The sequence below is a fragment of the Emydura macquarii genome, unplaced genomic scaffold (genome assembly GCF_026122565.2).
Source record: "Emydura macquarii macquarii isolate MOO-44397 ecotype Brisbane River unplaced genomic scaffold, CSIRO-AGI_Emac_v2 contig_2768, whole genome shotgun sequence".
Taxonomy (NCBI): domain Eukaryota; kingdom Metazoa; phylum Chordata; order Testudines; family Chelidae; genus Emydura; species Emydura macquarii.
In genome coordinates, this window is record NW_027132905.1 from 14,199,286 (window position 1) to 14,214,831 (window position 15,546).

Here is a 15,546-nt window from a genome sequence, read left to right on the forward strand (position 1 = left end):
CTACCAAAAAGAGTTTTGGGATACCTCAGCCCACCCAAAGGGAAACAGATAATTAAAGTCTAAACCAGATGTAGGGGATACACATGCTTCTGAAGTGAGGGCCTCAATTAATAAAGAGGTTGTTTAAAAGATGTGGAAATTTCTCATTCAGTTGGATAGATAATCCTGCGCTTCAATATAATTGTTACTTGTTAGATATACTTAGTGAATTGAGATGAGAATTAATCCCTCTAAGTATAAGGGCAATTTTTGAAATGTGGATGTCTTGGGACAGGGACAGCCTTTGGGCAGAAAAATAAATTGCACTTACTCCACTTGCATGTACAGTTACCCACTTGTCCTACATATATGTAATTTTACAAGAACAATGTTTAGCCTTAGTGTGAAACTTACTGTGCAGATTCTCTCTCACATACACTGTGTTGGATACTTTCTCATACATCCCTTCTGTTTCACACACAACATTTCTGTGGTTTGTATTTGTTGTTGCTGGGCAGGTGCAGTTATTTTATGATGATTTTATTTTCCAAGCACTCCAAACTGTACTTGCCAAGAGATAGCCCGAGCCCCCAACGAGTGTGCCAATGAAATTAAAGGTGACATGGCCACACAGCAAGGGGAGAAGGCAAGTGCCGATAAGGCTATGGCCCCTCTTACACGTGGGGTTTTAAAGGTGGGATGGGGTGGTTATCCATCCTTACGGCTCGCAGGCATTGCAGCAGAAGCGTTGTGCATCAACTAAAGGAAATATATTCAACTAAAAATGTTCCTCTCCTTCTGCCAGCCTCAAAAGGCGAGTAGCCGCCATAGGAGCCAGGGACACTCACTAAGCATATGGGAGCTTTGCTTAGCTCAGCTTCTCCCACTCCCCAGCATGGCCCACACTGCCCAGTGCTGACATCTAGGCCCAGGCGATGGGGCAGCTGCTGGCCCGTCAGTGGCTTTCTTCATAGGCCAAACGCAGTATCCCGAAGTTTCCTGGCAGTCAACCCGACTCTACGAGCGCAGGGTGCTGCCCTCTCAGCTGGGGCGTCGGGAGACAACCGCCACCTGCTGCGCGCGCCCCGCCAGCTACCACTTGAGCCTTGCTTTTAGCCTGTAACTAAGTCATACAGTACCGCTCGCTGATTGGCTGGCCCTGTCTTAACTCTGCTCCCTGATTGGCTAAAGTATCTTAACTTTGTTTCCTGCTTGGTTAGCACGCTCACTACGGCCAGAGGGTCTCCAATTGGTTGGAGTTGGAAACTGTTCCTTTCTATGACTGGTTGAATTCTATGTCATTGTGCTTTTTGATTGGTCAGCACATTGCTCACCCTGTTCTTTGATTGGTTACTGGCCTACTCGCTCTATCTTTGAATTGGTTGTATTTTTCCTTCCGTTTTCCTGATTGGCTGGCGTCTTACGTAAGGTCAGTTCCAGTTTTTCCGCGGGTCACGGATCACGTGACACGGGTCGCCCGGGCCACTAAGGAGCCCGGGATGGCACCGCGCAGCCAATCAGTGCCTGCCTTACTTCCCTCATTCAAAGTCGGCGGGCGCGATGGCCAATCCTGGTTAGATCCCGCCTATGCGACTAGTGAGCGACGATCCTGGCAGCCAATGACGTGCGGCGCGGCCTGGCGGGCGGAGGTGGCGGCTTCGGCGGGGCTGGTGGTGAGGCGGTGATGGCGGAACGAGGAGGAGGAGGCGGCGGTGGCAGCGGTGCTGGGGCTGGCGGCGGTGGCGAGGGGGACGCTGGGGCGGCGGAGCGGTACAATAATGAAATCAGGTAGCGGAGCTCGGCTGGACCTGAGGGGCGGGGAAGAGCGGGGTTACGCAGCCAGCGCTGCGGCCTGGCCTCTGGGCCTCCTCCACTGACCCGTGCGGCTGCGGGCTCCTCCCCCAGGGCCTGTGGTCCCGCGCACCCACCCTTCTCGAGCCCTGTGTCCGGCAGCTCCTTCCGCTTCTGCCTCCGCAAACCCTCCCGCGGCCCGGCCACCCCTCTGTGCTCCCCGCGCGTCCCTTCCTCCCATCTCCTCCCGCGGCCCGGCCACCCCTCTGTGCTCCCCGCGCGTCCTTTCCCCCCACCCGCGGTCCGGCCACCCCTGTGTGTCCCCGCGCGCTCCCCCCACCCGCAGCCCGGCCACCCCTCGCGCTCCCCCGCGTTCCCCCCACCCGCGGCCCGGCCACCCCTCTGTGCTCCCCGCGCGTCCCTTCCCCCACCCCTCCCGCGGCCCGGCCACCCCTCTGTGCTCCCCGCGGCCGCGGCCCGGCCACCCCTCTGTGCTCCCCGCGCGTCCCTTCCCCCCACCCCCTCCCGCGGCCCGGCCACCCCTCTGTGCTCCCCGCGCGTCCCTTCCCCCCACCCCCTCCCGCGGCCCGGCCACCCCTCTGTGCTCCCCGCGCGTCCCTTCCCCCACCCCCTCCCGCCCCCACCCCCTCCCCGCGGTCCCTTCCCCCCACCCCCTCCCGCGGCCCGGCCACCCCTCTGTACTCCCCGCGCGTCCCTTCCCCCCACCCGCGGCCCGGCCATCTCTCTGTACTCCCCGCGCGTCCCCTCCCGCGGCCCGGCCACCCCTCTGTGCTCCCCTTGTATCCTCCCGGGGCCCGGCGACCCCTCTGTGCTCCTCATGTATTCCCTCCCTCCTGGGGCCCTTAGACCTCTCTGTGCCCCTTGCCGATCCGCCCCCCTCTCCCCTTGCCTGGCGATCGTCTGTGCTCCCCGCGGAGCTGGGCCTGGCGATTCCTTTGGGCTCTCTGCAGCATGTGGCCGTGGGAAGCAGGCGCTGCTTGTAGGCTAAGCACACTACTAGCTCTATTTGCCCTGGTGAGATGCAGTGTGTTCAGGGGCAAATGCAGCTGTTTGCGTCATATGTGATTTTTCTCTTATTTGTGCTCTTCTTCCGTGCGTCCCAGAGTTACCACTGGGATAGTAAATAAATAAAATCGGTAAGGCTAGAATAGAAGCATTCAACCCTTTGGGGTAGGTGTGGTGTCTTCAGGTGTGTGCACAACATCCAACACACTGGGATTCTCATTCTGATTAGGGTGTACCACATCCACAACAGAAATCTGAATTAAAAGTAATGCGCTGTGGTGCCACCTGCACCAGACAGGAACTAATGCCAGCATGAGGGGTAAAAGAGCTTTCCTGGCCTTACTTAATTAGGGCTTCTGGTAGCACATAACCTGCTTTTACAGTGATAGGCATGCTAAGAACTAGAGATCTTCGTGCTAGTTTGGTCTTCACAGTGCAATTCATAGCATTGCTGATAAAGCCCTATGCTGTTTGGGACCTTGCTCTTTGATTGTTATTTGCCTTGTTTCTCTCTCATGACCATTAAGATTAGCTGGGATGCTGGTACTGTCAGTTCCTAGGATTATATTTTCCTGGGCTGGCAGAAGAACCTTCTCAGTAAAGAGACCCCCAATATTAAGAATTTACTCCCTTTGGTGCTCCTTCACGACTAGAGGTTGGTGATTTTTTGGGGCATCATTCAAAGAACATCAATGTTGTTTAGCTCTTGGGCATCTCAGGGGTGGTAGCAGTGGTCAGTTATGTACCACATAGTGGGCTGCCCCAATAATTTCCTTTTTTAAAACCTGTGTAAAACAGCACCTGGTTCCTAAAACTGTAGGTGCTTATATAAAATTTAAATCAGCAAAAGTAGACGTCTATATAATCTTAGTGCTGAGTTGTGTGTGTTTTGCCGTTCACCACCTTATAACCTTTGTTTTTTTCAATTTTGAGTCATCATGCCAACATTGGTATTTCACTGGCACTAAATGGTGGGCAAAATTGTTTTCCTGAGAGCATCAGAAGAGCGTTTGTTGGTTGCAAAGGTGAACGTTTTTTCTATATATACACTTATTAAGCTACCTGTGTAGTGGGCTGGGTGGCACATTGGGTTTAGTGTATTAGCCTTTCACCACTGCAGATCAGAATTCAAATCCTGCATCCAAGGCCATGGTGGACACTCATTCACATTATGAAATAACTAAAAACCTTGGCACAATCAGTAGCCATTGCTTGAGAGGCCTAGGATGTGACTGTAGACAGGCGCATGGGTGATTCAGGTCATGTTTGAAGTGCTTTGCACAATGCCTGTCCGTACTAAGATAGTTCAGAATATACGTCACTCATTTTCATGAGTGAAAAAAATCACACTCAGATTTCTAATGAAATTAAATTGTGAGGGGGGAAAAATGCTATTAAAGTACTTGCACTTTTAATTGTATCCATTGAAACTTGACAAAATTTGTTACATCCTTTTGCTTTTACTAGTTTCACTATTTATAACATGAATTAATCCATTATGCAGTTAATCAGAAAACACAAATACTTTTCTTCTGGCTTTACACACAGAATGGCTCAGCAGCAAGCTCTGAGATTTCGTGGCCCAGCTCCCCCACCAAACGCTGTCATGAGAGGTCCACCACCTCTCATGCGCCCACCTCCACCTTTCGGCATGATGAGAGGTCCACCTCCACCACCTCGGCCTCCCTTTGGACGTCCTCCATTTGATCCTAATATGCCTCCAATGCCACCTCCAGGAGGGATTCCTCCACCAATGGGGCCTCCACATTTACAGGTAAAGAGTGTCTGGGTTTGGTGTTTTGTTTTTGATATGATAAAAAGTCAGCAGCATCTAGAAGTGATTACAGCAGGGAAGAAAACAAAAGTAAATGTTAAAAAAGGATAAGAACAAAGTCCAGATAGTTTTATCACACTGCATATTGTTCAAAAATATCTGTAATAAAAGATCGTTCATATGGTTCTTAAAGGCAAACTTAATGGAGTCATGCACACGGTTAAAATGAATTCACTGACAAAAAACTTCAGCAATGCAGAGTTAAAATTGCCCCCTAGTGTCTTGTGTCCTTCCAGCACATCAAGTGCAGCTATACTCAAACCTTCATAAATCAGGTAATGAAGAGTAGAGCTAACTCAACTTTAAACCTTAGAAAACCATGAAAGTTAAGGTACGTGCCACCCCAGCAATATAACTGCTCCTTGGAGTGGTTTGGTGGGTGGGTGCCATAATAAGGCATGAAGAATGAAAAGGAGAATGTCCCATTGTGCTGTGATCAACAGCTTAATTCTAGCATTTATCTGCATGCACTCCAGCTGCATTCCTTGTATTAGTTGTAGCTGTATTGAATGGTGGATGGAGGAGTTTGGAAGAGTTGTTACTGTTATATAAGAAGAGGTGCATGTGCACCTTGAGAGATCAAGTGGGCCTAATATCAGTGCTGGTTTCTGTAGGGGTGTGTCAGTGGTGCACTGGAGTCTTGTCATGTGGATTGTCACCAGTCTAGTGAACGGATTGTAATATTTAGCAAGTTTGGGGTGGTTGCTGTGGACTGGGCTCAGTCTGTGTAATTAGCTCCAATTTGCTATGCTTGACTTAAACCATACTTTTGTCTTAGCAAAGAGGTGTACTTTGTTCTACAGTGCTTGTGTGTGTAGTTCCCTGTGTGTTCTGCAGTATCTCTATGGATAGAGTTCCAATATGTGTGTTACGGGTGTGTTACGGTAATGCTCAGAGAGAGTGGAATTAAGATTGTGTTGCGGTTATGACATATATTTTAACTGTATTTCCTGGTTTTTAGGAGGGTGAGCCTGGCATCCTTTTCCATTGCTGGAGGGAGCATGGGGAAGGTGGGGAATTTTGGATTCTCAGTCTGGTGAAGGAGTCCTGGAAGGGAATTGTAGGTGGAAACATTCTTCCCCAGGGCTGAGGATTTTTCATACTGGACTATGCTATGTCAACCTAAATTTTAAGTGTAGACAGGGCCAAAAATGGCAACATTGTTTCAATGGACTATATTAGAACAACACTGAAGACTGTTGCTAAGTCTCTTCTAGCCAAGGTTGTGCAGTCAATTGATACTGTATATGAAAGCAAACTGTATATAGCAGTCCTGTGACATTGTTACATTTATATGAATTTATAGAGGCCACCTTTCATGCCTCCTCCCATGGGTAGCATGCCACCGCCTCCTGGTATGATGTTTCCTCCAGGGATGCCACCTGTCACTGCCCCTGGAACTCCAGCTATGCCACCCACTGAAGAGATATGGGTAGAAAACAAGACTCCAGATGGCAAGGTAAGACTGGAACCAGATATAGCAGGGAGCCATCAGCAATAGCGAGTAACAGTTATCATGTTGCCACATATGATCTTGTTTGCATTGGTGTTGTATAGCTGTGTTGATCTTGGCCATCGAGGCTGCAATTTGTGTATGGTAAGTGTCTTTGTTTTTATCATGCTGAATAGATCAGCAAAACAGAAATTTCCTTTTATTAATTATTCATATAGTTATTAATTTTTGCCCTCCTAATTTGAGAATGGAGAACTAAGCCATTCATTGTGAAAACATACTATTGTTTGTTAATGACATTTTATACTCTATAGGTCTATTTCTATAATGCACGAACACGTGAGTCTGCATGGACCAAGCCAGATGGGGTTAAGGTTATTCAGCAATCAGAACTGACACCAATGCAGGCTCAGGCCCAGGCACAGGCTCAGGCCCAGGCACAGGCCCAGGCTCAAGCACAGGCCCAGGCTCAGGCTCAAGCCCAAGGTGTAGGTGCCTCCACACCAACAACCAGTAGTCCTGCATCTGCAGTGTCTCCATCAACATCATCAAGCACTCAGTCCTCCACGACCTCTACTACAACCACAGCCACTTCAATTTCACAGACCATTTCCAGTGAGTAATTGTGGGTTTCTTAGGCTTTGTGGGGGTGGGAAACAAATGCTACCTTTGAGGAAATACTGCAATGAAGACTTAACATGACATGTGGTCCCTCTTCTTTGCCAAGTATCTATTTTTTCTGCTGCTGCTACCCATACATTCTCAAATAACTATAAAGCTTGTGTTTGATTATGAATGTACTTCAAACAAAACTTGGAAATGCTTTGATAAGGAAAGGGCAGACATTGTTTTGCAGGAAGGGGTTGTTCCGCCAGGGTTTCCTGTCCTATCTCTCTCCAGAACCCAACCTGTCCTTCTGCTTGAAGAGGTGGATATGCCAATGCTGCCTCTGGAACAAGCAGAGTTGATTGTTATAGAGCAGAGCTTCTGCTTTTTCATTCCGCAGACCATCCCAGTACTTCAGTTCTGTTGTGATTGAATCACAGATCAAACCAGGAAAGGGTTCTGAGGTTTACTGATGAATGATCCATGAACTATAATTTGAAAACTGTTGCTCTTCACATGAACTGAGCATGTGTTTCCAGCTCACAACAACCCAAGGGAATAAGGGACTGATCTTGTGGAATGTATATATTTACATTGTAGCCATAGCAAATCTTACAGTTGACTCATCTTTTTGATGTGTATGTCATTATTTCACTAGATCTGGAAAGTAACTACCTAGCCTATTCTCTTGATATATTTAAGTGTAGTGTGTAGGGCATTATTTTGTAGCCTGTGTAGCCATTTGTTAAACAACAATGGACGAGTATCAGACATATGTTAGTTTCTACTCCATATTAGATCTTTGAGATCCATAGTTTACTCACTGTGGTTGTCTCTGCTTTTGAATCATATTTTTTATACTGAGGCCCCTTATATGTAATATAATAGAATAATATAATATAGAGGTTGACTTGACTCTTGGCTGCCAGAAATGTATTTTCTTGACACCTAACATTAATGAATTTTGCCTTTGCTCTTAAGGAAGGCCTGTTTCAGTTGATGTCTGTGGCCAGGTGTTAAAACTTGTGTTTTAAAAGATTAATTTTCTCACCATTCAGAATCAATCTTCACAGTATTGGGAGTCAGGAGAGCTGGGTTCTGATTCTGACTGTGCCATTGATTTATTGTGTGATCATGAGCAAATAATTTAATCTCTGCATGCCTCAAATTCCCTATCTTTAAAACACCCTTTGAGAACTACAGATGAAAAGTGCTAAATATATACTAAATGTTAAGTATCTTCATATCATTGAAAAAGAGAGTTAATCACTTTATTAAATGCTGGAGAAAATAGATTTCCTTGCATTATGTTTTTCTGTTTTTGTGACTTAAATTTATATCTACAACATAATCATTTAGTACAAGAACAGTGATCTCTCTCCATCATTGCACCGTATCATCTTGTAAAGTTGTAATGTTGCTTTCAAGGGCAAAATAAATCAAAATGATGTCTAGTATAAGTTTGTTAATTACTTCTTGAAATACACTGGCTGCCACTTTTCCTCCTGTTACTCCATTCATTGATATGAAACATTAGTATCCTATTGAAGGTTAACTCAAATGATCCTGGAAGGAATGCTGAACTGAATGTTTAATATTCATTTACCCACTAGGAGGCACTGAAGACCACTAGAATTCTTCTAGCCCTTGACTGAAAGCATTTTCATTTTCTTTTTGTTGATTATACAAATTTTGTGCAGATATTTCTTCACTTTTGAATCACAGTTGCATGGCCACAATCTCGGAATACCACACTGTTGTCATGTACCTGCACGTGCAGAACTACTGCCATTATATTGTTCAAACAACAGTATTCTTGGCACATTAGTTCCAGGCTTTGTACAATTTTCCCCTCCTAGTTGTCTCAGTCTGAACAGAGGTTCAAATTTCACTTATCACACAAACAGGTTATACTTGTTCTCTGATAAACAAAGCAAAGAAACTTTTGCCACTGGCCTAGAGATTTGTTATGTATATTATATAAACAAAGGGCAAGGGAAATAAGAAATAGAAATTGATCTTTTTTTGGAATGATGTAATGTCACAGGATGGAGGGAGGGATTTTTCTTTCCAGGGAGCATCCTTTCCTTGGACATGTGTCTGTAAAGGATTAAATACTGTACACGTAGGAGAATATTAGTGAGTTCTAACATGTTTACAGTTCACATATTGTACCATTTAAGAAAACAAAAGGTGGTTTTTCTTTTTATCAGCACCGACAACACAAGACCAGACCCCAAGTTCGGGTGTTTCCGTTGCTACATCTTCAGTCAGTGTTTCAACCTCTGCTTCTTCTGCTACACCTGTGCAGACTGTACCCCAGCCAGTCCCACAGACGTTGCCTCCAGCAGTTCCTCACGCAGTACCTCAGCCAACAGCAGCAATTCCTGCTTTTCCACCCGTAATGGTACCTCCATTTCGGGTTCCCCTTCCTGGCATGCCTATTCCACTTCCAGGTAAATTGGCAGACTGTAGTTGTCCTGTCAATTGTGTGTCTATGTTGTCAATTTGTTTGCACTCATGTGTCTACTGTGTATAGAATTGCCTAAATCCTCTCCATTTAGAATGTTTGCTGAAATAATTCAGGGCTAGTGGACTGACTTTTTAAGTAATAGTCACTTGAAACTCTTTTTTTTTAACATATTTAATTTTCTGATACAATTATTAGAAAGTAGTTATTTAAAACATGAAAAAATCTTTGTTTTGGATAATAAAGAAAATTAGAATTTGCATGCACTGAAAATTATATTTTATAAATGCATTTTTTTAAGGTATTGTGTCTCTACTACAGTCCCATACAAAGTAATGAACAGTTGAATTAATTCCCTAAGTGAATCTGAGACTGTTAATCAACTGTAAAAATAGTTTATTGCCAACATGCTCTAGCACTATATTTTTTCATATAGCAGAATTCATGGTTAGTATGTAATCACTGCTGGTCACTTCGTTACTTGGATTCAGAGCTTCAATCTTATGGACAAACGTGTAAGGAAATTGAATAAAACTAGAGAAGAGATTATTATTCTAGAGTCTCTCTAATATCCTGGGACCGTCACGGCTACAACTACACTGCATACATATTCTAGAGCAGAAAGTACTACAATTCAGTACTAATGTCAAGTGTTTCCAAGCCTGATCTCTTGCAAGCACCAAGCATAGGGTTGGAAAATGAGCAAAAATACTTAAGCTGTAAGGGCTAAAGTTAAGAATAATGCTGAATTGAGTCAAAAGAATGGAACATTAATTTGTTGTTTTGAGCTTTAAAGACCATTGAAGAAATTTTGGACAGATGGCAGCCCTTCAGTGCTTGGATAAAAATTTCAGCAGAATATGACTTTCAAACACAGATACCTAGACATCAAAGGAAATATAAATAGGCTGACAAAAGGCTTGGGCTCATCTCCAGTTTATAATCACTTCCAAGATGCTTAAAAAGGCACTCACTGTTTGAATATTATGTTTCAAATAGCCTCGGCATAACTAGTGCTTTCAGAGTACAGTAATATGAATTATATAATAATTGATTATATTTTTTCCTGTAGCAAAGAGAGGTTTTGAGCCTGGAATCTTGATTAGAACTTTGTAAGAAATAGAAATTGACCCAAAATTTAAAAAAAAATTTAAAAAAATTTTAAAAAAATCACCACTTCAGAATTGTTGGACCGTTTGCATCAAGCATGACAAAATCTCTGAGTAATTCCATCTGGGATAAAGGTCTCTGGCAGATTCAGCTACATTGATTAAAATCCTCTTGGAACCTGGATAAAAGTATGACTTTCTTTTTCACATTAGCCAAATGAGTTGAAGGTTTGTCCATTCATTTTAGCACATGGACTAATTCAGGGATGAAGAGGCCTATGCCTAGCTGTGAAATAGTTTGTCTCAGGGATGACTGGTTCATAAAATGATACTTGATATCTTGATAACTTTTTTAAAAAAGGATGTAAACATAAAAAAAGTTAAAGCAGATATTATCAAGATCAACTAGCTGGATGTAAATGAATGAGAAATAAGGTGTGTTTTTTAATCCTTTAATCATTCCATGGCTCTTTTCTGAACCCTCTCCAATTTATCAGCATCTTTGGATTGTGGGCACCAGAACTGGTCACAGTATTCTAGCAGCGGTCGCTCCAGTGTAAAATAACCTCTCTACTCCTACTCAAGATTCCCCTATTTATGCATCCCAGGATCACGTTAGCTCTTTTGGCCACAATATTACACTGGGAGCTCATGTTCAGCTGATTATGCACCACAACCGACAAATATTTTTCAGAGTTGTGATTAGAAAAGATAACTTTGTCAAAGTAATTTGTTTTAAAAAGGAAATTCTAGAGAAGTCATCAGCTTAAATAAGACAAAATTGTACTAGACTGAGGATAGTATTCTGGTTGATATTGAATGTTATGTAAGAATCAGACCTCTATATGACTTACCTATTTTGGGAGGTTGAGTAAAAAGAATAACTAATTATTAAGGTTTAGAGTAGGCAGCTTAAATCAGGATGAAGAAAGTTTGATGTCTCAACTCCAGTTCCTGCCTCTGCTAACAAATGATCTGCGTAAGATGAAGGATCCAATATACTTCATGTAAGATGCATACTCAGCTACTCTTAAGTTGGCAGGCAAAATTTGAATGTTGAATACAATAAGAAAACAATTTCCAATATCCAAGAAACTGCCAATGAACAATGGACATCTGTATTTTTTTGTAAGATTCCAGTGCAGAAATTCCCATGCTGAACGCTACACTGCAGAAGAAGAGAGAAGTGCAAAAAACAAACATAAAAAAACCCTGGCTATCTGATGGAATTCTCTTAGAATATGAATATTGTTTCTGAAGTTCTGGAAGACTTATACCTACTCCATTTTCCCTTTTCACTGGGGGATAACCCATTTGATTGAACCAGGAGGACTCTACGCCATTTTGAGCATGTTTTCTTTGATTGTTCTAAATACACAGTCTCTTTGATTACAGAACAAAACAGTTTTGTTTTGTTTTTTAATGCAGCTAAATTTGGTTTGATGTGGTTGTACTTTTTTTTTTTTTATGATGTTCCTGGAAAACTTTTAAATATTCCTCCTATAACTAGAAAATGTCTGAAAAGATGAGGTTTTTAAGAAACAAGCTAAAATGATCCCATTAAAATGTTAGCAAAATTTGAAAAGACATATTGAGCATAAGTGTGTAGTGTTATGTGTTAGGCAGCAATGTGCATGAAACTTCCAGAAGAGCACTTCATGTTAAAGAAAAAAGCTGAGCAGTGTAATTGACAAGTGATCTTGACGTTTTCAGTTCTGCAGCATATTGTGGTATGATACTAAATAAACTCCTCCGTTGTGTTAATATCTGATGATCCCAAATCTTGAAAAGTCGGTCTGCTTTCTCTTAATTCATATGTGAAAAGCTAGCTATACGTTTGCTAAGAAGTCTGTCTGCACTGCAGTAGAACCAATTTCAGTGATCATGCAGATGGCATTATTTATCCTGATTTAGTTTCAGGACATACTGTAACTTCCTTAACACAACTTTTTTTACATTCATTCAAAGGCTGTAGCATAAAAAACCCAACACAATGAGACAAACACTTCATTCAGTACCATTTGATTCAATGCTTCGGTATCTTGATCCATCCATACTAAATAAAGCTAGTTTTTACTTCTTTTATTAAAATTAATAAAGAGCACTGAGATTTTTGTCTTTTCTAAAAGATTTTTGTTTGATAAATTGGCAGTATATTTAATGTATTTTCTGTATTAGATTTTTTGATAAAGAAAATTAACATTTATTTTGGTTATAAACACTGGTTTAATTTCATTTTGTGTTGTAGGAATTCCCACCCCTTACCTTTTTCAGATGGTGGAAATTGAAGCATTTTAGGGTGACAGTATATGTTTCTGAGTTTTACAATTACCTATCTGGATTGATACTCAGAAATATTATACAGTTGTAACCCCCCTCCCCGATGAACTATCTTCTGGAATCCCTTTTTTCCTCCCTTTTATTCTCATCTCTCCTATTGATTTTTTTTTCATCTCACTGAAGGGGATTAGATGCCACACCTTCCCATTCAGTGTCATTTCTTCAGTGAGCTAGAGAGCAGTCCATAGTGCTACTTTTCCCAAAAGCTAAATGTTCTGCTTTCATAGCATTGCTAACCCATGCTGGTCCATGGACTGTGACAGAGCTAATACTTCCTACCACTGACTCACTAGTGCAGCTTCTTTGTGTATCTTTCTTCACCCCTTCACAGCTTTTTCTTTTTGACTCTTCTCTCTCACCTTCAGTGACTTTTCCTAATGACCACCACTTCTTTCCTTTTTGGTTGAAAGTGTGCCTTTACCGCCACCACCACTCCCACCCTTGTCTTAGTCGATTAAAATTGTACCTCCACTGTTGCTCATATCTTCTCTCCAGCTGCAGTAAGAGCAGAACGAAACTGACAGACTGCATGAGTTTCACTCTGCTATAGCTGCTTCTATTGGCCTCTTCTGGGCAAATGCTGTAAGCAAAACTACCATCAGCACAATCGTCTCCTGCAATATTGTTCCACAAAGAGGGGTGAGAGATTCCATCCCACACTGAATTTAAACCCCATAATTCTCTCTCAGATGTTTTTATAAAGTCCTATTATATGTTATACTTAAAACTGCTGGTTCAATGTAAACAGTAAATGTTGCTGTAACTTAGAACTAGTTTTATAGTTGATTTGGCACCATTTTTCATAAAATGTTGGAACAAAAAGGACTAAATATTCCTGCCTGGGATCTGTCTTTTCCATTGGAAAATGGCATTCTAAATTATAGCAAGAAAATTCATATTATTCAGACTCCCAGTAATAGCCAACATACAATGGCAGCTTTCCAACATGCTTGCTTATCCATTTTACAGGTGTAGCAATGATGCAAATAGTCAGCTGCCCGTATGTAAAGACAGTCGCTACCACCAAGACCGGTAATTTAAAAAACAATCTTAGTTCATTTTGTCTGTAAGTTGGCATGGTAGTGAATGTTGTTGTTTATCTTTTATTTATTTATTTGCTTTCCCCAAATGAGTGGATCTATATATTTTTATTTAAAAAAAACCAGTATAAATGCAAATATATTGGCCAGCAAATAACTTTCCCAATGAGTTGTTCGTGTTAGCCTATTTAGTACAAAAAAGCTACACACTCACATTATTTAATCATTGATTTCTGTGATAAATGTGAACTTATGCCCATATTTCTTAGGAGTTTTTGTGTATGGGGGGGATTTTTATGTTTTTTCTACTTTCATGTGTACAATGACATGACTGCTTGCATGTTGGTATGTATGTGGGTGTATGCGTGTGTCTTAATATAAATCTTCATTTTACAATTGTGCATTGTTTAAAATTAAGTAATTTTCTAGAACAAATGCTTTCATACAAAAACTAGTTATCTGTTTCTTCAATAATGTACTGTTTTGGTTTGGGTTTTTTTGGTCCCAGTTTAAAAGACATTACAACTTGCATTTTATTATTAAACTGATCTAAATTATGACCATAGTGTGTTGGTGCTATTTTCTTTCTTGAAAGCAAATTTGCTTTCTTTAAAACTACTTTCCAAAAAAAAAATTGGTATATCAGGCAAATGGTATAGTAATTTAACATAGTGGCTGTTCATCTGTGGGTACTTGCTTGCCATTTTGCCTTAGGACATGCATGAAATGGGTTTGGTAGTCAAGTACTCTACAAAACCATCACACAGCATAGTTCAGTTTCACTCTTTTTAAAGGCACTATGTCATCAGACTTTAACTTGAACTGAAATAGCAGGGATTTTACTCTTGAAACACTGAAATTGGATGCCTAAAATACTAACATACTATGCAAATTAGCTATTACTCTTTAGATCACTTCATTTTAAATAATTGTTCTTTGCCCAGTTGAATATAGACATTAGTGATTCAGAAACATGGTAGTACAATTAGTAACATCAGCTTCCAATTTTTGGAAAAAAATGATTTATTTTGAAATAGTTTACATTAACTATATGCTGAGTTGCATATTGTAAAATAGTGTTCCTAGTGACTTAAGTTTGGTGCTTTTGTGTCACAAAATGATACTTCATTTTCACTTACTATTTTGTTTTGTTTTTTATTGCCCCTTTATGTAGGTGTCTTGCCAGGAATGGCCCCTCCTATTGTACCTATGATCCATCCTCAGGTTGCTATTGCCGCTTCACCTGCTACTTTGGCTGGAGCAACAGCAGTCTCTGAATGGACAGAGTACAAAACCGCAGATGGGAAGACTTACTATTATAACAATAGGACTTTGGAATCAACATGGGAAAAACCCCAAGAACTAAAAGAGAAAGGTACAGCATTCGATTTTAGAGTCCAGCCACAACTAGGTATGATCATTTTTATGACTTACTATTGTAAATGTTGTTGGAAAATGTGAACCAGAATTACTTTAATCTTCTTCCTTAATTAGGATTTTTAAAATGTGTTTGTAATTGTAACTTTTAGTTGGGTATATGTCTTAGAGTTAAAGTATATTTGTCTTCTACTATGTTAATGGGCATCGATTGCTGCCAAAACATGGAACGCTTAGATGAATGCATTCATTTCTTTTCCAGTAGAAAGAAGTTGTACTCTCATACAGTATGCTTGAAAATATCTCTGTTGTGGAAGGGCAAGAAGTGGAAAGAATTTTTCTTTGTTTTTAAAATGTTTATATATAATTTTATATCCTAGTGAGAAACCCATTAAAGAATGGAGATCTGTGAAAGCACAAAGTTTAGAGATTAAGAAAATGAATATGTATAAGCAGTTTGGGATGCAGAGAAAGGAAGGGGAAGAAGAGGACAAAATTAAATTAGCAAAATGTCTCAGACA

General features: G+C 41.5%; 1 protein-coding gene across 9 annotated transcripts in view; it reads left to right on the top strand.

Moving 5' to 3' along the window:
* The first annotated feature begins 1,630 nt into the window (after nucleotides 1-1,630).
* Nucleotides 1,631-15,546, top strand: part of TCERG1 (transcription elongation regulator 1) — a 46,701-nt gene continuing 32,785 nt past the window's right edge. For 3 of the 9 annotated variants that reach the window (XM_067567282.1, XM_067567285.1, XM_067567289.1), the window contains exons 1-7: nucleotides 1,631-1,767; nucleotides 4,345-4,570; nucleotides 5,937-6,089; nucleotides 6,398-6,698; nucleotides 8,903-9,145; nucleotides 13,578-13,640; nucleotides 14,823-15,059. In XM_067567282.1, coding sequence (XP_067423383.1) covers nucleotides 1,664-1,767; nucleotides 4,345-4,570; nucleotides 5,937-6,089; nucleotides 6,398-6,698; nucleotides 8,903-9,145; nucleotides 13,578-13,640; nucleotides 14,823-15,059 — 1,327 coding nt within the window. In that variant the 5' untranslated portion in view covers nucleotides 1,631-1,663. Of the gene's footprint in view, nucleotides 1,768-3,729; nucleotides 3,822-4,344; nucleotides 4,571-5,936; nucleotides 6,090-6,397; nucleotides 6,699-8,902; nucleotides 9,146-13,577; nucleotides 13,641-14,822; nucleotides 15,060-15,546 lie in introns of all 9 variants that reach the window. The other 6 variants (XM_067567283.1, XM_067567290.1, XM_067567287.1 and 3 more) reach the window with 4 other exon arrangements.